At 37.5% G+C, this 23256-nt stretch overlaps 1 protein-coding gene and 1 long non-coding RNA gene across 2 annotated transcripts in view; one reads left to right on the top strand and one right to left on the bottom strand.

Moving 5' to 3' along the window:
* LOC311295210 (NACHT, LRR and PYD domains-containing protein 3-like) overlaps nt 1-23256 on the top strand; it is a 68791-nt gene that overhangs the window by 34219 nt on the left and 11316 nt on the right. Inside the window, exons 7-9 of the mRNA XM_084416465.1 lie at nt 3219-3392; nt 3798-3959; nt 18765-18811. Of these exons, the coding sequence (XP_084272591.1) occupies nt 3219-3392; nt 3798-3959; nt 18765-18811 (383 nt within the window). The remainder of the gene's footprint in view (nt 1-3218; nt 3393-3797; nt 3960-18764; nt 18812-23256) is intronic.
* LOC311296478 overlaps nt 21906-23256 on the bottom strand; it is a 152141-nt gene continuing 150790 nt past the window's right edge. Inside the window, exon 3 of the long non-coding RNA XR_014628598.1 lies at nt 21906-22798. This is a non-coding gene — a long non-coding RNA (uncharacterized lncRNA). The remainder of the gene's footprint in view (nt 22799-23256) is intronic.

The raw sequence follows: 23256 nt of genomic DNA, 5'->3' as shown, positions 1-23256 counted from the left end.
GTGATAGAAATTTAATATAAACAGAAACGTACCAAAACTACCACAGTGTTGACGAGAACTGACAGTGAACAGAGAACAATGAGGAACTTAAATACACAGATTAATTAGGAAGATAAGGTGACAACAGCTGAACATGGTGAGTGATGATCGCTGGCAGGTGCGGGTAATGGTGAAGTGAGTACAGGGGTGAGCCGGAGAGGATGATGGGACATGTAGTGAAGACGATGACTAACAGGTGACCGTGACAAGATGATGATATATTTTTTTATTATATGATCATTTTTTATTACTTAGTGAGCATATTAATCAGCAATAAAAAGTAATTCTTGAAAAAATCTGCACATATTATATAAAATCTAAACGTTAACAAATAGCCCATTACTATTAGTATTCTTATAAAATTAATTTATGTATTTATACATTTTACAAATTTTATATGTATCTATGAATGTAGCGAATTATGTGCACTACACACAAATATAAAATAATGTAAATAAATAAATCTCTTAGTGCGCAAAACCATGATAATACGTAATGCTTCAAAACAGAGCAGCGCAAAGCACGTATGCGCATCGCAGAATTATATGCTTAAAACAGCATGAAGTTACAGTGTGCAGCGCTGCACAAGTGCGCATTTAAAAGTTCACAGAACAAAGCGAAAATATGTTGAGCGCACAAATCCTAGTGTATATCTGTGTATAACTATGATTTGTTTATTCAGTTTTAAATTCCAGTTATTGTGCGTTTGATGCCAATTCATAGTCCTTATGCTGTGTGTGATCTAACAGACACACGGAAGCGAGTTGTTTAGAAACAGCATACTCCAGCAAATTAAAGTAATTTTATGCAAATCCATAGCCCCTTTTCTACAGATCAAGCAATATAACGTGAATATATCATATTGGAGAGAGTTTTACCATGCATCCTGTCGTAAGGGAAGACGAGTTCCCCTAAGCTTTAATTTAATGATGTAAATATACTTCTGTCCCTCAAATTAAGCTATGGAATGGCTTCAGATGACTTTGAATATATTGCAGGACAACTTAATTAGTGCTTCTTTATTACTTTTGGTCCATGACACTCCCCCTTGTGCCGTAGGCCTATAAAAGAGCGCAATAATGACGATTGCCTGAAACAACCGCAGTTAGATCAAATAATCACAAACAGACGGATATTTAATTATTGAGACAGGCCTAATTTTGAGCACATCTGAAAAATAACGGAGGACACAGAGTGAGCTGCTGCAGGAAAAATGCAAAATCCAATTTGTCCTAATGAAACATGCTTTACCTTATGAGTTATTTTGAACACAGCTTGCCCCTTCAGATGCTCTGACAGATACTTGTGCTGTTTTAATGCGTTGAGACATGGTGTTTTCCTCGGTGCATAATTTACATTTCACAGGTATATTTTCCATCTGTAAATGTTGTAAGGTCATGCACAAATATTTCCATTTTGCTATCAGTAGTGGACAAACCTTATGGAAGTAATGTTCAGTCTTCAGTAATCTTCACAGACTTCAGTGAACGAGCACTGCTGCGCACCAAACAGACAGAGCATGACAGAATAGGAGTGCCATAATTCGGACTAAAATATACATTTTTCTTGAATATTTGTTGTTGGACATTAAATGTGCCATATGTAGAACTTTAAACCTACAAGTAAATGTATTTTTATAATATAAATAACTATAAAATTACTATTGTAATGGAGTAATCATATGTAGGCTAATATAATTACTCCGATAGTAGAAGCTCAGATGAGTAAATTTGTGCCTAAGTTACCATTTAGTCTGTGCTTTTATTATTTATTTTCATTTGCAGTGAATTTAGCTTCTTAGGATTGTTACGTTCCCCTAACCGTCTAGGGGTCGGGAGGAGAGGTAACAAAAGGGGGAAAAAAAAGAAAAAAAGCGAGTACACACTTCAATCCTGTGTCCCAGAGTGAAGACGACACCAGTTGATATTCATCAAAGAAAGATTTTATTTACAAAAAAGATACCAAAAAGAAAATACAGAACAAAGGTTACTAGGGAGCAATGGCTGAGGGGAAGGCCTAAAATAACAAACAAAACATTCCACTAACTAATGTTGGAAGGAGTCCTAACTAACCAAAGAAAGGTTAAACAAAAATTAATAAATAACATAAACTTCCCTCAACTCCCTTACTATAGAAACGGGGACAAAAACAGTATTAAAAGAAAGAGGCACTTACCCCATACAGCTTACCTTATAACAGTAACTACTGAAGTACTTTTTAGTTGAAGTGAGATCAAGATCACTTAACACTGATAAACTTAGTTAGCCACTTCTAAGCTCAGTTAGCCACTACTAACTCTCAACTACAGTCTTTAAATATCAGAAGCAGACAAATTTCACCAAAGAGTTCAATCTGTAGCAGGGGAAAAGTGCTTTTCCCTCTGCAAACACTGGACTGCACCCTTATACTCTCCGTCTCAGGCACACTCACAATTGAGTTAGAGGTGCTGATGATTAGGCCTGAGAGAGAGAGAGAGAGAGAGAGAGAGAGAGAGAGAGAGAGAGAGAGAGAGAGAGCAAGCAAACAAAAACACAGGGCACATAACCACGCCCACACTTTCAGAATTAAAGTAAATCAAAGTTCAGGAGAAAAAATAAATAAATAAATAGATGAATACGTCCTTGGCCGTAACAGTAAATGAATAAATAAATGAATACAGCCTTGGACGTAACAGGTTTTTACATTGTAATGTTGTTGTTATAATATTAGAATGAAATATGATTTAAAACTTATTTTTTTCTTTTTTTTTGCAGAATATATGTGTATATAGCATAGCCTACATGGTTACATTCACTATTGTTTTCATAGCCTTCAACATGAACATTGTTTGTAGTACAAAATTGGGCAGAATATGAAATAACATTTTTATTCATTTAGAAATTTCTTTAAAAAGTAGACCATACCCATATATGTATATATATATATATATATATATATATATATATATATATATATATATATATATATATAAAAATTGTATATATATATATATATATGTATATGTATATGTATGTATGTGTGTGTGTGTGTGTGTGTATGTATGTATGTATAATATAAATATAAATTTATAAAAGTAATTTATGGATTTGTATTCACAAGCATACTACTATATAAATTGTTGCAGTTATATGTTGATTTCATTTTCAACCAAATTAATACTATTAGTACTCCTTTTTCAGATTTACAGCCTGTAATCTCACAGATCAGCACTGTGAAATATTGGCTTCAGCTCTACAATCACCAAACTCCCCCCTGAGAGAGCTGGACCTGAGTTACAATGACCTACAGGATTCAGGAGTGAAGCTGCTCTGTAAGGGACTAAAGAGTCCAAACTGTCAACTCAACATATTAAGGTTTGACCTATACATGTATTCATTCAATATATTAATGTTCAAGAACAGTTCCCTGTCTAGAATTTTTAAGAAGAAAAATTAAACATTCCAGTTCGACCATACAAGTGTCCCACTTTAACAGTATTGCCTGAAAGTAAGTGGGGTTTCTTCAAAAGACATCTTTTAATGTTGTTCTTCTGAGGGGCGGTAGTGGCTCAGTGGTTCATGTAGGTTGTCTACAAACTGGAAGGTTGGTGGTTATATATATTACTTTTTGAGTGTTATATTTATAGTCCTGTATAAGGGGTGCTACAGGACCCTCAGTATCCCCATATCCTGCATCACTGCCGCTGTCACAAATCCTAGAAAAAAATCTATAACATTTGTAAAAATGAAGCACACTAACATGAACATTTACTGTTTTAGATTATGTTACTGTTTGGTGACAGAGGAAGGTTGTGCTGCTCTGGCATCAGCTCTGAGTTCAAACCCTTCACACCTGAGAGAGCTGGACCTGAGCTACAATCACCCAGGAGAATCAGGACTGAAGCTGCTCTCTGATACACTCAAACATCTGGACAAACTCAAGTATGTTGATCATGAAAATGAAGTCATCATTTACTCAACCTGGTGTTGTTCTAATGCTGTTAGCCTTTCTTTCTTTTTCGGACCTGTTTATTTACTGTTCGTGCTCATCCACACATTGGAAGAGAATCAGCATCAAGCTTTAAAAAAAGAAGCAAAAGTATCAGAGAACGGTCCGATGCTACACGTGTCGTATATTTCAAGTGTTCTGGGGGTATACGATAGGGTTTGTTAAAAATCTATCAGTGTATAATTTTTTTTTTATATTATGTTTTATTTTGAATTTAAAGGGATAGTTCACCCAAAAATGAAAATTCTGTCAGTAATTACTCACCCTCATGTTGTTCCAACCCCGTAAGACCTTCGTTCATCTTCGAAACATAAATTAAGATATTTTTGATTAAATCTGAGAGCTGGATCACTCCTCCATAGGCTTATAAGGGACTGAAACTTGCTGGCCCAGAAAAGAGATCGTTAATATAGTCCAAGTGACTACAGTGGCTTAATCTTAAGTTTATCAAGCGACGAGAATACTTTTTGTGCGCTAAAAAAACAAAAATAACGACTTTATCCCACTATTCATTTCCTTCTCTCTGGGCCTCGAGTGAGTTAACGCAGCGCGTCAGTGTTGCACGTCACCACGTAGGCTCGCTATTGGCCGACGCTGGTCGTGTGTGACGCGCTGCGCAAAAACACTACGTTAACTCACTCGAACAATAAATGTTTTAGAACAATTACAAATTGTGGTTTTTACTCAAATAAATTGCAATAAACTGATAATTATAATGAATATCCTATTACTTTCTGCTGCTCTTCGTCGCTGCTCCTCTTCATCTTCATCTTCATCAAAAACACCTCCAAATCTCTTCTGTAGTCGAAGATCCATGATAGAGATGCTCAGATATATGCTTTGGAGTAAATCCGTGCATTTATGCAAGCTCCATGTGTCAAAACATTGCGTGTATATGTGTGTTTACAGTCATACAGCGAACTATGTGTGTGCGTCGCGCGAGTGGTGAAAGCGCTCATGTGAATGAAAACATTGCGTACTTGAATTTGACGAATATGCTTGCATAAACTGTCTATCACTGCAATCGATTTTAGTTGGCTAATACTTCCATCAATCAAAACTTTGCAGACTGGACATTGGCCGGCTTTATCCAGGCTTTTATCCAATCGAAAACCCAGGTGCGAGATTGACAGCGCTCGCAGCCTGTCAGGCACTCTCTTACTGTTTTGGTGTAAAACAAAGCCTGTGATTGAAGGAGAGAGAAGTGGGATGTCTCATTTGATCCGGAAGAGTCCAAACTACGGGGGTGAAATGGCTTTTGAGTGTTGGAATATGGATTAGAATCGATATTTCTTTGAAAATGAACATGATGCGAACTCTATCTCGAAAACGCTCATGAAAACAAAGGAGGATATTACATTTTTTCCCCTATTGTGTCGTTGTTTTGGATTAAAAAGTGGGATGCATTTTGAAGAGTGGACCCTTATATTGTAATGTATGCTGTTGTTTCTTGGATTCGTCCGAACTGATATGAACCATACGAGATGAAAGATGAGTATAGCGGTTCATTTTGCTAATTTTTACATGAACAGTCCTTTTGCATTTAATTTAACCCTTTCCTCTCTGGTGTATTGATTGCAAAAACAAGTTTAGAACATGATTCTTGAGTGTTTTAGCTTTCAAATGATACATAGTTTATGATTGTCAGTTGAATATTTGTTATAAAACAAAGCTTAAAAAAAATATTAAAAGTATAGCCACGCCCCCGACGGCCCGCCCACGGGCCGCTGCTTGTTAAGAGGAAAAAAGTAACCTCAAAACATAACATGCTAAATGGGGGATTATCTATATCTAGAATATAAAAAAAATAATTGTCAGAACGTCATCTCTCAGTTGCTGAATGTCGTGCAACAATGTTGCTACAGCCCTGTTGCGTCTTACAATTCTGCGTTGTTACAATGTTGCGAGTACGTGGACAGCGACTTTGCAATAGTAGAAATGCAGTGTGCCACAGACATTGCCACACCGTAAATTTGTTTGCTGGGAACTCTCTCATTCGTCATAAATCCAAACTTTCCATGGCTGCGATGTAACATTTAATTGCTAACCTATTATTTATTTTGTAAACAGAGCTTTGTGCTTCTCTCCTGTCATAATATTCATGTAAAAAAGCATTCACAAACAGAAAATGTGTTTTGGCGGACCACTGACGGTGCTACTTAGCTTACTTACAACTAGTGTTGTTTTTGGTGGCCTGTTTTAAATTTAGTTTTAGTCTTTGTGTCAAGCTGTCATTTTAGTTTTTATTAGTTTTAGTCACGTTCATACTCTTTTTAGTCTAGTCAAGTTTCAGTCGACTAAAAGTCTGAGCATTTTAGTCAGAATTATCCATGACTATTTTAGACTAGTTTTAGTCGACCAAAACTGATGACATTTTAGTCTAGTTTTAGTCAATGAAAATTGTATTTTAGTCTCTTTTTAGTAATGTAATTCTGTTTAACCCAGTCAATATAGTGTACCACTATGGAAAAAAATCTAAAAGAGCGAACAGAAAAGTAACACTCATCTCATTCGTGGAGGTGGAAAAACAATTTCTCTGTGACATCCAAGATTTATTATATTAAAATTTAAATGCAAAAGAAAAGGCATGAAAGTCGGCTGTTTTTGTCAGTTTTAAGTTTTAATTAAAATTTTTTGCAATTTTTAATATAACTACATGGCTAAATATTTTACCACTTGCTTATAAATCTAGATAGAAGTAATGCATTGAATAATATGTTGTTTAAATTGTGCTTAAAAGTTAATTACATCTATTAAAGAGTGTATATGTTTACAAAGAGAAAACTTTTTTTTAAATAAAAGTAGCTGATAACTCCTGGATTTGAAATAAAACTAGATGTACCGCATCGCGGTACAAAATATGACCGCCACTCAGGCCTGCACTGGCTTTCCACAAAAATAAATGACGTGGAGTAATTTGGCTGTATTGCGTGTTTATGTATATACCTAAAAAAAGTAATAGTATGTGCATGTCTGTCTGTGTGTGTGTGTGTGTGTGTGTGTGTGTGTGTATGTGTATGTGTGTATGTATGTATGTATGTATGTGTGTGTCTGTGTGTGTGTGTGTCTGTGCGTGTATGTATGTGTGCGTACATGTGTGCTGTGCGCGTGTGTGTTTGTGTGTGTGTGTCTGTGCATTTGGATTTGTATGTGTGTGTATGGGTGTGTGTCTGTGCGTGTGGATGTCAGTGTGTGTGCATGCTTGCGTTTGTTTGTATGTGTGTGTGTGTGACGGTATCATCAACAGCACCATCTACAGGCCGATGAGTGTACAGTCACTAAATGTGCACATAAATGAATTTATTTTATACCCCCCCATGGATGAAATTCTACAAAACTTAGCAGAGGATACCCCCAGAGGATGTCAAGTTAATCATACACATGAAATATGGTGCAGTTCTGAACATCTCCACTGAAGATAGGGGCGATTAAAGCAGAATAATATTGCATTTTCATTTTTTATGGGAGGGGCGCAAATCACAAATGAGTGATTATGGGCTAGGTTGATGTGGGCCCTTAACCCTTTAAAACCGGATGTGTCGTCGACGACACAGCCAACCAAGCTGTATTCATGTCACTGTAACTCTTCAACCGTTTGCACTATCAAAATAATTCAAATAGTTCCTGAAAGTAGACATTGTGCGCTTTTCAGCAATATACGGCTTATTACGGTAATGTCATGCTTTCCGTCTGCAAATGACAGCAGCGCGGGATGGAAGGATTTGAACAGAGAGATACGACGCGCGGCAGGTTAGAGTGTTTTGGATTGCATAAAATAATAAAAGAATCGAACAAATACATGGCGAAAGAAGTGTTAGACAGCAGAAGAGGGGATTGGGATGAGTTTTAATGAAATTTGGGAGGCGGATGGCCGTTACTCTTTCACGTATCTAAGCATGTAGTGTGTGCATGTGTGCGTGCCTATGAATGTGTGCATTTGTATGTGTGCGTGTATGAACAAAAGTGTCCTAAATGAAAACGGTGCAACCCAATGTCACAAAAAAGACTTATATATATGTATTATAGTTCATTTTTCAACTTTAAAGTGTTAGTTTCTTTCGTTCATGATTTTTTCAGTTTTTTTCCAAATAAAAATCAGTAAATTTATTCTCGTTTTTTTTTATTTTTGTCTATTTAAATTCTATTTACAAACTCACCACACACAATAATGGTCAATAACTGTAATTTGTTGAAAGCTTATCTTTTTCTGAAAAAGATGACACCTTGCACATGAAGATAGCAAGAATTTTACAGTCAAAAAATCTAATTATGTGAAAAACACCTATTTTAGCTTCAGGTTCTAAAGGGTTAAGAGCAACATACCATAAAAATGTCTTCATCCTCGGTGCCACGGATCAGGTAGTTATTTAGGAAAAACTGCATTTTTTGGGTTTGGGGGGGCCCAGCGCGGGGGGGGAGTGGCCCCCGGGGACCAAACGAAATTTATCCGTAGAAGTCTAGTGGGGCTACATGCCCACCAAATTTCATGTTCCCCGGTGCTTCGGTGTCCCTGGTATCGTTGACGAAAAATTTACGGGGGCCCCAGCGCGGGGGGGGAAGTGGCCCCCGGGGACCAAACGAAATTTTCCGTAAAAGTCTAGTAGACCAACATACCATAAAAATTTCTTCATCCTCGGTGCCACGGTTCAGGTAGTTATTTAGGAAAAACTGAATTTTTTTGGGTTTGGGGGGGCCCAGCGCGGGGGGGGAGTGGCCCCCGGGGACCAAACGAAATTTTTCCTTAGAAGTCTAGTGGGGCTACATGCCCACCAAATTTCATGTTCCCCGGTGTTTCGGTGTCCCTGGTATCGTTGACGAAAAATTTACGGGGGCCCCAGCGCGGGGGGGGAAGTGGCCCCCGCGGACCAAACGAAATTTTTCCGTAAAAGTCTAGTAGACCAACATACCATAAAAAATTTCTTCATCCTCGGTGCCACGGTTCAGGTAGTTATTTAGGAAAAACTGCATTTTTTGGGGTTTGGGGGGGCCCAGCGCGGGGGGGGGAGTGGCCCCCGGGGACCAAACGAAATTGTTGTCGTTTACGCTAAATCACCACAGCTGCATCTTCTAAATAATGCTGCGAGTGGGGCTTGAGGAAGTGACGTCGCCTGCGTCTTCGCAGTGCGAACTGATGCAGCCCCTGAAGTGAGCCACTGTAAACCGAAATACTGCAAAATAATAATAATAATGCGACTAAACGAGACGAAATAACATCATAACATTTCGTCTCGTCTCGTTTTGGTCAACGAAAATGAAGAGACATTTTAGCAGTTTTTATTTTGTAAACCACATTTAGTCTCGTTTTTATTCGTCAACAATATTACATTATACATTTAATTATAGTTATTGTCATATGACCAGCATTTACGTTGCGTCTCGTTTTCTTCATGTGATAAAGGTTCGTTGCTGACGATATTTATTCATAATTTTCGTTGACGAAAGCAACACTATTTACAACCTTTACAATTTTTACTTTACAGTTTTGTGTCATTGTGCTGAACAGGTTGTCAAGTTTACTGGCACAGCTCTACAAGTCATAATCTATCCTTGATTTCTACAAATAATTTGGAGCTCAAAACTGTATTTATCTGAAGCATTTATCTTAAGCCACTTTTCAATCTTATCATTTATTTCTGTAATATGTGAGGCCTTCTAATCTTTTAAACAGTGTATTTGTTTTGTTTTAACTCTAATATGAAATTTTGTGTAGAACTTAAAACTAAATCCAAGTAAACACTTAAATAAATCATGTAATATTTTTGTAGATATTATAATATCTTATAATATAGTATAATACTGGAATGCAGAAATATTACACAGAACAAACTGTCATATTAGGGAAGACAGCATGTTAGAGAAAGTGAATAAATTGAATCATTCAGATGCTTCTGAGCTGCTGTCAGGTTGAATGTGCTGTTTATATGACTACTGATGCTTGTCGTTTAACACACAAGTGTTTGTTTTATGATGTTATTTATTACAACACCTAATAAGTGTCTTTATAGAAAATATATTATTTTAAGAATATAATGGACAAAAATATATTTAATCATGTCTGGCAACTTAAAATGTTTTATTTGGGTCTGTAAAAGTTAAATAAACATCTAATGATCTATAAATATTTCGATGTACACTAATTATGTAAAACTATGCTGTCAGTATGCCATAGTTATACAAATTAACTAGATTGATGCATTCATTTCCATTCAAAGGGATGGAAGCAATAGAAAAAGATTAGGCTTGTCTGACGCTGGTCGTGTGTGATGCGTGTGATCCTGGCCAATAGTGAGCCTACATTCTGACGTAGCGCTGCACTGTTACACTACTTCAGTAGCTTAGGAGAATGACATGGAAGAGAAGAGATGGTTTAATAAAGTTGTTATTTTTGTTTGTTTTTTTTGCGCACAAAAAGTATTCTCGTCGCTTGGTAAACTTAAGGTTGAGTCACTGTAGTCACTTGGACTATTGTCTTTAGTGACAATGTCTTTACTTACTTTTTTGGGCCGGCAGATGAAATTGCCTAGTAGCCTATGAAGAAGTGAGACAGTTCTCAGATTTAATCAAAAATATCTTACTTTGTGTTCTGAAGATGAACGAAAGTCTTACGGGGTTGGAACAACTTGTGGGTGAGTAATTACTGACAGAATTTTCATTTTTGGGTGAACTAACCCTTTAAAACAGGGGTGTCCAATCCTGTTCCTGGAGATCTACCAACCTGCAGAGTCTCAATGATCTCTCAAAGGGATTGTCATGTTTAGTGCCTCTTGGAATTAAAAAGTTGAAAAACCACTAATATAGACAATTTTGCAAATTTATGTCATTTTGATGGTTTAATTCTGTCAGTAGCCAATAATTAACCATACAAAAACACGTCTCAAATCATCTCAGTGTAACTGCTTTATTATATTATATTATATATTGTTAAAGTGACAGCCAAGGTTATTATAGTTTTGCTTTTTTAAATGAGTTTTTATTTTAATATCGTTTTCAATTTTGCTTTAAATTTCAGTTTAGTTTTAGTTAGTTTCATTAATGGTTTTGTTAGTTTTAGTTTAGTTTTTATTTTGCAAACACATTTCTATTTAGTTTTTATTTTATTTAGTTTCAGTTTTAGTTTTAGTAATTATAGTTTAGCAGAGCAAACAGAACACTTCCATGGTAGACCAAAGCGAGACGCATAATTTCAGCAAAGTTTAATGTTTGCCGAGATTACAGTTAACTCTTGTGCAGACATCTTAATAATAAAAATAAAAATAATGGTTTGAGATTGAACAAAGCACCAAATAAATGGAACTTAAAAGTATACAAGAAAAAAAACTATTAAAAAAAAATACAAATTAATTCATATTAAAAATGAAATCTTGTTAAACAGTTTACTTTTTTCACTGGTACATACAACAACAAAAAAACAGCTAAATTAACAGACGCATCCACAGACGCATCCTTTATGAACAGCCGCTTAGGATTAGCGATGTGTTCGATGCTCCTTCATTGAGCGCGTCACAGGTCAGCGGTTAATCGCCTCAGCAACTTCACGCGTGTGAAGCGCCATTTACAGGCATTTCCCTAAACAGCCACAGGTCAGAGTAAAGAGCTTATATACCAAAGTAAAGAGCTTATTAAATACGAAAACGATTATTTATTTTTGAAAATTATTATTTTATTTCAGTTAGTTTTTCATTAACTGTTGTTTGTTTAGTTTAGTTTTAGTTTTTCATTTATTATGAATTTCTAATTTTATTTCAGTTTACGAAAATGTTTTTTGACCAATAGTTTTAGTTTTAGTCTTAGTTTCAGTTTTCGTTTACGAACATAACCTTGGTGACAGCAGCCACTAATGCTGTCTGTCATTAATGTTAATCAAGGAACAAAGGGAACCAGCACGTTTGATAAATTCACAGACTCCTCCTGTAACACAGAACCTGACACAGAATTGTGTCCCCAGTCAACCCTGGGATTGTGCTGCACCAGCCAGGGATGACCGAGGACTATGGGTGTCAGAGGAGAGTCCAGGAGTAGAAATGACAGTTTCTCAGTGTGGTTTCCTGAAGTGATAAAGGTTATGGGTTCAGTGGTGAGTGAAATGCTTGGAAGTTCTTGGCCATTGAGAGCGTTGATGGAAATCTTGTGAGTGAGTGATGTAGTGGGGATCTGAAGCTTATGAGCGAAGGCTAAGTCCATGAAGTTACCTTCCGCTCCTGAGTCCAGCAAGGCTTGGCAGCTTTGAGACCGGGTAGCCCACTGAAGTCTTACCGGGAGGTGAGTGGAGGATGAGGTCTTTTCTGCGGAGATCCCACCCGATAGAAGCCCCATTTTTACTATCGGGCCCGATCTTTTACTGGGCAGGAATACAAGTGGCCAGCTCCTCCACAGTATAAACATAGGCCCTCGGATCTCCATCTCTCTCTCTCCTCCCGGGAAAGCTGAGCTCTACCTACCTGCATGGGCTCGTGATCGAAAACAGGGCTGACCGCATCCCCGCCGCTGGCTTGTGGTCCTTCAGAGTTCCCAGGGAGTCTGGCCGGACGTGTACGTCGTGCCACCCGATTTAGTCGAGCATAAACCCTTAAAGCCAACTCAATAAGTCCATTTAAACCTTGAGGGAGGTCCAGCGCCTAGATCTCCTTTTGGATGTGGTCAGCCGCACAGAAATGACTGAACAGAATTTTTTGCTATACTGGAAAAAAAAGTTATGATGTCGCAAATTTAACGAGGTCGACCCAAAATTGGTTCAGAGGCTGTATCTTGGCCAAAGTTTGATCAATCGAAACGAAAATTGATTCACGTCATCGGAAGCATGATCAGAGGGTCCATGCCAAAGTTGGGAACAGCGCCACCTACGGGCCATGAGATATGGAAAATGGCTATTTTGGCCAATAACTTTTGAACAGTTTGTCAGAAAATCATAAATTTGGTATCTATGGATTCCTTGAGTCATGTCGAATCCGTGGATACTGATTTTGCCAGGATTGGAAGAACCACTTGTCCGCCATTTTGATTTATGTCATAAATTGCAATATCTTATAAAGTATTTGACATATCAGCACAAAAATTGGTAGGGATGATTGACACCATGGCCTGAAGGTACCTGAGAAGTTTGAACACAGCGCCACCTAGTGTTCCAGAGGTATAAGGTATTTTGCAAAAACGCTTATAACTTTTGAAAACATTGTTCAAATTTTGATTGCTTTACGTCATTATGTTCCTTGGCAATTCCGACAATATCTCATTTGTCATTTTCTAACAATGTGACTGTCTGCCATATTGAAGCAAATGGTAAACAGTTTTTTCACTACTCCTCCTTCAAATCTTGCTCAATTTTGCCCAAAGTTCGCTCAGATGATCTTTGGACCAAGCCGCACAGAAATGACTGAATAGATTTTTGATATTCGCTACCGTTCCCGAGATATTCATCTCCAAAGTTGACCTAGCCTGTGTTTGTTGCCTTATGCTAGTTAGCTTAGCATAATAATTGGTTAGCATGCTAACCAGATGCCATTCTTTCTAATGTGGCTCTTCAGCTATCAAGATAACCATAAGCTACATTAGCATTAAGATAGCTTAGCATGCTAATCTCGTTAACATGATTTTGTGTGCTCATTCATACACTGAAGCCTCTCCTCAGCAGCTGTGTAATTCACGTCCTCTGAGTGGTGCAAGTTGCTAAACCACATGTCATAGGTCCCGAACCATTCCGGTCGTGGGTTCGAATCCTGTGTGGGACAACTTTAAAATTGTGTATAAAGTTGTCATTTAAATTCCTTCCGGCTCTGCACTGCTGTTGGTGCTTAAATGCTCGCTGTGCTTGATGTACATTTACATGTATATTCAATTTGTGCTGTTTTTGTTCTTGCGGCTCTGCACTGCTATAGTAAGAATACTTTGGTTATTAAAGTTTCTTATAAAGTTTTGAAAGCAAAGCATTTTTAGCTACTTTTTGAACCCAGGGAACCATTGGAGGGCTTGGTCGCTGTATTGCTGCTAGCAGCTATATTATTTTGTTTGTTTTCAAAATAGGGCTTTCACGATAACCGCAATATTGTTGTACCACGATACTGATAAGCCAATGGCAGAGGAATGAATGTTTCCTTTTTTTTCATAAGGCTATACCCTTCTTGTTTTGAACTTCGTGCATGTGTATTGTAAGTTAAATAAGTTAATAATGATAACAAGGCTGTGTTTATCATGGTGATTTGTGCAGAGGCTTCGTGGATTTGCATTTAACAAGCCTAAACAGACAGTGAATGAGAGAGATCAACTGAACGCGTGCGATTACCTGCGTCTGTCTTTGAGGTCAAGTCATATATATTCGTGAAAAAGATTGCCGTGTCCAAGGAAAAGCGAAATCTTTGTTGTATAATTTACCATGAATAGCGGCAGTGCTGGTCATGCATTGAATCAATGTCATTGGTCTCTGTTAAGTGAAGCATCAGCTTCAGCATTAACCATGTGACACATTGCTGGTCAGCTGAGCCTTGAAAAGTGGAGCTCAAAGTTAAAATAATAAATAAATAAAAAAATTAAATTAGCACCTTGGGCCCGTTCTTCGTACGTTGCTTATTACATCCGAGATCAAATGACACATCCAAGATGATATCATCGTGCGAATCATGATCTGGCTAACTCGGTTCTTCGAACACACTTGCCGGATATGATTAGTATCGCTGGATTGAGTTATCTGAGATAATTGCGCGTTCATGCGCTGGTTTAAAGGGGATATGTATCGATAGTAGAAACATTGATCAGCAACGCTGCTATTGGCTGCTCAGCGTGACCAAAGAGCGCGCTCAGTTTTTCTCCTCAGCAGAGCAAGAACTAATAGTCGAAGTTTATTCGGAATTTTAATGTTTAATCAAAACGCCAGGGAACACCTCAAAGTCTGCAAAAGCCAGGAGAGAGGGCTGGCAAAAAGTAGCAGACAATTTAAATCCGTTAGAAGTGGCCATGTTAGATGTTTTTATCACTTATTAGCCTATATTTTTGTATTTTAATAATTGCATAATTACTTTGTTCATTGTAATGTCAGTCACCATACTAGAACATGGGAACAAATAAAAGTGAAGTACAAAAATATTCTACATAATGGTAATTTTCAGTTATATTATAGTCTCTTTTATAAAAGGCACTGTTAAATAAATGGTTGTCTGTTTATAAAAGCAACCAAGAAAAAGGCTGAGGAAAAAAATTGAAAAGATCTTAGTAGCCTACACTGTAAAATAATTTTTTGCTGCATTAAATTAAGGCTGTATAGTCATTTCAACTGTTAAATCTTGAGTAATGAAGAATTGCTTTGACTTGTGAAAGTGAAAACTGATAAACTTATGTTAATGTAAAAATATTTTGCCATGAGTTATTGATCACATTTTTCCTGAGTGTAGTTCATTGTAATGACATTGTGTTTTCCTCTTTTGTGCACTTTTACATAATACACCAACACTTGTATCTGTTCCCAAGAAAGTGGTGGCTGAAATATGTGCAGTAAGTGGACATTTTCTAACTTTCCAAAGGAAAGAAAGTATAAGACTTTGTAATGTCCATTTGTTTCCATTGCACTGGACAGTGAATAAACCCTCTCAGATAACTGTCCTATGGAGGAACTAGCCTGCAAGTGCATAAATAACTTTTACATAAATTACTTAATTTATACTTGTATACTTTATGGCTGCAATATAAGTTGCAGGATTCCACATCTACAGAAAGGCCTACAGAAGAGTACACAGACAGAGGAGACATAGGCCTACAGGTGGGCAGTGTAGAGCCAACTTTTCCTTTTTATTTGTTGCATGAGGCATGTGTCTAATATCACTTGACCACTGGCTTTTCTTTACAAAGAACAATTGAAATAAAACTCAAGGAACTAAGCATATTTGTCTTTTATTAAACATTTAATGAAAAGTTGTTCTTTTTTTTTTTGGCAATGTTGGGTAATATGGCACATGCAACAATGTCACAGGCCCTGTCAGGTGTGCAACCCTCAGACTTTTCAGACACTGACATCTTCCCTTTAGTTAGCCAAAGTTCATTTCATTGTGTGCCCTTGTCCCGGCTAGAGCTGCATTGTAACTGGTTTGGGTCAGGGAATGGGGTCATAAAACACCTGTCTGCAGGCAGGAACATGTCATAATCACCTATGAAAAAATGCAGTTCTGTTAGGATCAGTATAAGTGTGTGTAATACAGTGAGCTTGATATTTAATTGTGGAACTTTTCTTACCACTTTCAAACAATGTGCATAAATGTGAATCTCTGAAAATTCTTAAGTCATGCACAGATCCTGGACATTTTGTTTTCACATTTGTGATATGGAAGATTTTAGTCAACTGCCTTTTTTTTATTTGATATAATATTACTAATCTGGAATATTAAGAATCACAATAGTAACTGGGCTGCACATTTACATTGTGAACCCCCTTTCTGTTCACATAATCCCCTTCACTGAGGCCTTGATGGCAGTCTATGGTAGCCTATAGTCTATGGTACCAATCACGTTAGTGAAGCCTGAGTGACATACTGTATACTGTAATCGGCATGGTCATGATTGTATGATCTTCATAAAAAATTATGATAGCCAAAAAAAAAAAAAAAACTGCTTTACAACATTGGGTCTTAAAGGTGCCTTGTGTAAAAATAAATAAATTCATACTCCACATTCCATACCAGATGGGGGCAGTATACCTCCAGAAAGTGAGTTGGTCTACTCTAGAGTATGAATATCTTCAAGCTACTCTCCTTCACCTTTACCAGTGAATATGTTCATATTCGTTTTGTTCATATTACATTTTTATTGTTAGTTTGAATTACATTAATTTGACAGACAGCATTCGCTGATGTTGACCAAGCTAGCGCCAACGTAACCAGAGCTTCCAACTCTCACGCATTAACCGTGAGACACACGCAAACACTTTTCACACGCTCTCACCCCACACATCAATTTTCTCACGCACAGAAAAATCGCGAAGCAAAAGGACACGGATAGCGACAGACTAGACAGAGCAGGTTAGTTATGATATAAAAAAAATCTCAGCTCTCAGATTCTGTCAATTTTATCACGCAATTCAAACAATAAATACCGCTTTGGCGCTTGTAAATGTTACACGACAGATCCCTAGCGCACGTAAACCGAACATCTCTACTAGCTAATAATAGTAAAAAAACACAAACACTGAAAGATACAGTAACGTTAGGCTACAACTTACCAAAATGTATTCCTCATACATAATATCGACCAATCAGTGTTTTTTATCAGCGTGAAGAGGTCAATAACACAGCTGGAGAACAATTATGTCAGATTTACCTCAGGAAAGCCATTTAATATACATAATATAGGTCACGTAGTTGGCAAGAAAAAAAAGAGAAATAGAGATTGTGCTATGTGTACTATATTACAATACTGTATTTATGAACGTTATATACGTTTATCGAACAGCCTTCGATACATTTCTATGTTACAACTTCCCGAAAATCTACACAAACATATAAAACGAACTTCTAACGAAATACTAACAGCATCTTACTTACCAATCCAAAAGAAATGTTGCAAGTTCGGAGTCAAACCTCATTTTTTTTCATGTCCATTAGTTGTCTCCAGCGATGGAAAGCAGTGCCAATGTTTACTCTGGTTCTGTTCCTTTTTTATCAGATTTTATTTGAATGTAGTAGTGGGGCTGTAGGCTACTTTCCACACGATTGACATCAGGTTCAAGTACGCCCACAAGCCATGCGAGTTATTCGTGTATTGCATGTTTGGCTGGTGGTTATGTTGCCCGCATACCGCCTCCCATGGCCAAAACTGGTATTACGACACCTGTCGGGCCGTGGCTAGTAATGCTAATGCTAATTTAGGTTGATATCTCTGCAGCACTATAACTTGACTTTTTTTTAATGACATCATCGCCCTTATTTCGTCTCATTCTTTTGATGCGTGTAGCTCATTTTTTGGATATTTTTACCTCAATTTTTACACATGGCACCTTTAAGTGGCTTGGAAATGCCAAAAAAAAAAAACTAAAACTGTTTTTTAAACATAAAAGCGACAAAAAACGACAATCTCACGAATCACGAGAAAATATATATATCTCAGAAAGAAAGTGCACTATCGCGCTGCGCTTGACTTCCCGTATCAGCTCCGCTTATGAAGCCGGGATCTAATCCTGTTAACATGAAATAAGCCTGCTCCCAAGCAGGTTTAAGTTTGCGCACATGTTGCTATGACAGCAAGTGCAGGATGAGCGTTGAAGAACCAAACAATCCAAGATCATGCTAAATCGCCAACAATCAAATCCAGCTAAGTGAGTTAGCGACGTACGAAGAACGGACCCCTTGTTTCATGACATCTATCTTTTAATGAATCAGTGTTTTTGAACATGTTCATTGAACGGTTTAATGACTCTCTCAAAGACCATCTCTTGTCGCCACCCAGTGGCGTAACATTGTAACTACGCGCTGAGTGACAGCCAGTCTATGCGCAGACATTTTCTATTTCTAGTCTCTCACCACAGATTACAGTGTCATTCACACCTTTTTAGCACATACATTTTTCTCTTCTCCCTTTGCTACGTCCTTTTTTTAAGCTGCATCTGTGCATTCCCACTCCCGTAATTCCCATAATACACAGCTAAAAATTCTCGACATAAAGGAAATTACTATATTGATATAATTTATAATAAATTGATTTATATTATAAATTTATATAATGAAACATACTGTGTGTGTGTGTGTGTGCTTGTGTTTGTTTTCTAGTGTGGATCACGGTGGAGAGATCAGGATGTCAGCAGGACCACGCAGATGTAAGTCCACAAACACAGTTTTAGTTTTTGGTGTTTTGTTATGTTGGCTTGAGAAAGTGCAACTGAAATGCTATTATACATTATTATTAGTGGTGCTTGCGAAGCTAGCACACACGCACACACTCTCTCACACACACACACACACACACACACACACACAGACACACAGTCACACACACTGACAAAACAAGCCTAACAAGCCTTAGGAACCCTCTCTCTCTCTCACACACACACACACACACATTATACACTCACACAGTTACATACACACACAGTCACTCTCTCTTTCTAGCCCCTTTCACACAGTGCGTTGATCCCGGGAAATTGCCGTAAAATTGCTAGAGTGTGTTTGCACAGTGGACAAAAATTTTTATGATGAAATATAAATTAAAATCTCAACTGTCAAATGCACGCGCACACACACACACACACACACACACACACACACACACACACACACACACATACACACACACACACACAAAGAGTCAGTCACACACACGCAGTCTCACACACACACACACACACACATATGGTGTTATTTTAATGCCAAATGTCAAGAGCGCATTATAGTAGCACAAGAACACTTCCATGTGAAATGCGAGCGCAAATCTCTCCGCTCACGCGCGGATTTTCTTATTGGCTGAGAGTGAACTGCACCTGGAATTCTTTCGACAATCAAATTAATTTCTTTATAATGACAGTCACACAGAGACGCAGGGCCTATGTATGTATGTATGTGTGTATGTATGTATATGTATATACAGTACTGTGCAAAATCTTAGGCATGTTAATATCCCCCACCCCCCGTCCCCCCAAAAAAATGGTTTTAAGTCAGTTATTTATATCTTTTGCTGTAGTGTGTCAGTAGGAAATATCAGTTTACATTTTCAAACATTCTTTTTGCCATTAATTGTAATAATCCAGTGAGATTTGTGTATGCACAAGGAGTCTGACAACAGCCGGTATGATCTGATCTCACCATCATCGAGTCTGTCTGTGATTACATGAAGAAACAGAAAAAACTGAGACCCACTAAATCCAGAAGAACGTCTCCGAGATGCTTGAAGAAACCTTCCTGCAAAGCTACCTGAAAAACTATGCGCAAGTGTACCTGGACAAAAGCCGTTTTAAACACAAAGGGTCGTTACACCATATATTGATTTGAATTAGTTAAAGAAGTTCACTTTTAAAATGAAAATTCTGTCATCATACACTCACCCTCATGTTGTTTCAAAGCTGTATGAATTTCTTTCTTCTGCTGAACAGAAAGGAAGATATTTAGAAGAATATCAGTAACCAGAAAGTTTTTGGGTCCCATTGACTTCCATAGTATATATTTTTTCCTACTATGGAAGTCAATGGGACCCAAAAACTGTCTGGTTACTGATATTCTTCTAAATATCTTCCTTTCTGTTCAGCAGAAGAAAGAAATTCACACAGCTTCGAAACAACATGAGGGTGAGTGTATGATGACAGAATTTTCATTTTAAAAGTGAACTTCTCCTTTAATAGAAGTTAAATCATAAATAAATTAAATTTGTGATTTTATTTTTGAAAGCATTCTCACTTTACAGCATTTTAACACAAGTGCCAGTACTTTTCACAGTACTATAGCTTTGCAGGAAGGTTTCTTCAAGCATCTTGGAGACGTTCTTCTGGATTTAGTGGGTCTCAGTTTTTTCTGTTTCTTCATGTAATCACAGACGGACTCGATGATGGTGAGATCAGATCATACCGGCTGTTGTCAGACTCCTTGTGCATACACAGATCTCACTGGATTATTACAATTAATGGCAAAAAGAATGTTTGGAAATGTAAACTGATATTTCCTACTGACACACTACAGCAAAATATATAAATAACTGACTTAAACCCATTTTTTGGGGGGGACGGGACGGGGGGGACGGGAGATATTAACATGCCTAAAACTTTTGCACAGTACTGTATATCTTAACACCTACAGTGGGGAGAACAAGTATTTGATACACTGCCGATTTTGCAGGTTTTCCCACTTACAAAGCATGTAGAAGTCTGTAATTTTTATCATAGGTACTCTTCAACTGTGAGTGACAGAATCTAAAACAAAACTCCAGAAAATCACATTGTATTAAGTAATTAATTTGCATTTCATTGCATAACATAAGTATTTGATACATCAGAAAATTAAAAAATCCATCATAATGACTATCTTCACTAAACAGTGACCAACATCTGATCAGAGTTTCTCGTGTTTTTGCCGTAACAAACGTGTCAGAAACGCACAGTTAAAGCAGTCAGAGAAAAACTAATGTTCAAAACTCAAGAGTCAAGAGCCCAACTAAAGCAAACACTGATCACAACGTTAATATTTTCAATAAAATATCAATGTCTAAACTGTTAATTCTCAATAAGAAGTTTAGCTTGAAAGAAATAAAGTCTGTAATAAGTGGAAATGCTGAGATATTGAGAGATCTGTGCGTGTTTAATGTTCTGATGAGGTTTAAAGTGTTTTTGTGTGTGTGTGTGTGTGTGTGTGTGTGTGTGTGTGTGTGTGTGTGTGTGTGTGTGTGTGTGTGTGTGTGTGTGTGTGTGTGTGTGTTGTGTTTGTCATCATTGTGTTGAAGAGTCGAGCCTGTGCTTCAGTTCAGGAGAGAAACACTGATGATATTCTGCATGATGTTTTATTTCACAGGCACTAAATTATACTTACATTCATTAGTGCATGTGTGTTTTTTATTTTACAGTGAATGTGTTAGTAATAATTCAGGAAATTCCTGTAAAATAAGTGTTTTTCTGTGAAAAGTTTAATGAAAACTTCTGTTAAAGTTTTGTGTACTTTATTTAAACTTTGATATTTTACTGTAATTTCACATTTTTGTTTATCAGTCATTGGCAGTTTTTGTACGATTATTTGTTTACAGTGCATGTGTGAATCAGATCATCATAGAGACCGAGTGGGTTTGGCTTTTTTGATTTGGACAGACATCCAGTCTATTAGTTTAACCTGCTAACTGTCTAGGCTAGTTGGGCTGGGATGATACATCTATCTTCCGATTCGATACCATCACGATACTTGGGTGCCGATACAATATGTATTGGGATTGGTTTTTTTTTTTTTTTTTTTTTTTTTTTAAGAATTAATTTTTTTTTAACACTAGACCATCGGGAAAAGTTAAATCATACACTTATACAGACTGTACATGAGGTATAAGATGAGTCATATTTACACAAACAAATCATCACATCTTTCTGACTTTAATTTCAGAAGCATCATACGGTACTACATTCTCTTGAATAAATTATTCAATAACAAATACATTTTTTAAGTCAAAAATGTAACAATGTAACAAGAAACAATGTAATCGCTAAAATGCTTTATTTTAAGCACCAAGTTTCTATCAAAAGCTTTTGATTTTGATCACTATCATAGACATCAGTGTTCATATTTGAACTTTAAACTTTAATCCAAGTACTTTAGTCCAAGTATCTAGTATAATTTTAACTATTGCATCACAGAAATAATGATACTATGAGGTTGAAAAGACTGTTTGTGAAGATGTTTCATGACAACTCTCTACGGGTCAGCGGCAGAATTCAAAAGCCAACACAGCTTTGAGTGTTGCAATATGATCTAGCAACCACCTAGAAAACACTCAGAACACTCTAGCAACCACCTAAAACACCCCAGTAACTGCCTAGCAAACACTCAAAGTAACAACCACCCATAACACCCTAGCAACCATCTAGAACACCCTAGTAACTGCCTAGCAAACACTTAGAATAACTTGCCACCCACCTAGCAACTATCTAGCAACCACGCAGAACAACCTAGCAACCATTTAGAACATTCTAATAACTGCCCTGCAAACACTGTCACCTAGCAACTGTCTAGCAACCACACAGGACATCCTAGTAACAGCCTAGCAAACAATTAGAGTAACTTAGCAACCACCTAGCAACTGTCTAGCAACCACCCCAAACACCCTAGCAACCACCTAGAAAACCCTAGTAACTGCCTAGCAAACACTTAGAAAACATCTCGCTTGCGTATGTAACTCTCGTTCCCTGAGGGAGGGAACAGAGACGTTATGTCAGCGACTAACGAAATGAGGGTTTCACTAGAGAGCCCTATCACCTTCGAGTATTAGAAAACGAGCCAATGGTATGAAAGTACCATGGGTCTGCAAACTCCGCCCCACTGCGTGGGTATAAAAGGAGCCATGAGTGCAATCTCGCATTGTTACCTGCCGAGGAGCCGAGACTGTGTGCCCTGGCCGTGTCAGCGGTACAGCGGTAGTGGCATGCGGACGCAATGTCTCCCACTACGAGTTACGTCAGTGACTGACGAAATGGGGGTCCCAATCTAATCTCGCCACTGTGACACTGTCTTGCAGTGTCCTGTGCAAGCCCCAACTCCCTGTCGTGAGGCTAGCACGAGTGAAGGGCCAGGCTAACGCAAGTAT

The sequence above is a fragment of the Rutilus rutilus genome (genome assembly GCF_951802725.1).
Source record: "Rutilus rutilus genome assembly, chromosome: 1".
In the NCBI taxonomy this organism is placed as follows: Eukaryota; Metazoa; Chordata; class Actinopteri; order Cypriniformes; family Leuciscidae; genus Rutilus; species Rutilus rutilus.
Note: the sequence above shows the minus strand (reverse complement) of the source record. Positions and strands in the feature narration are given on the sequence as shown.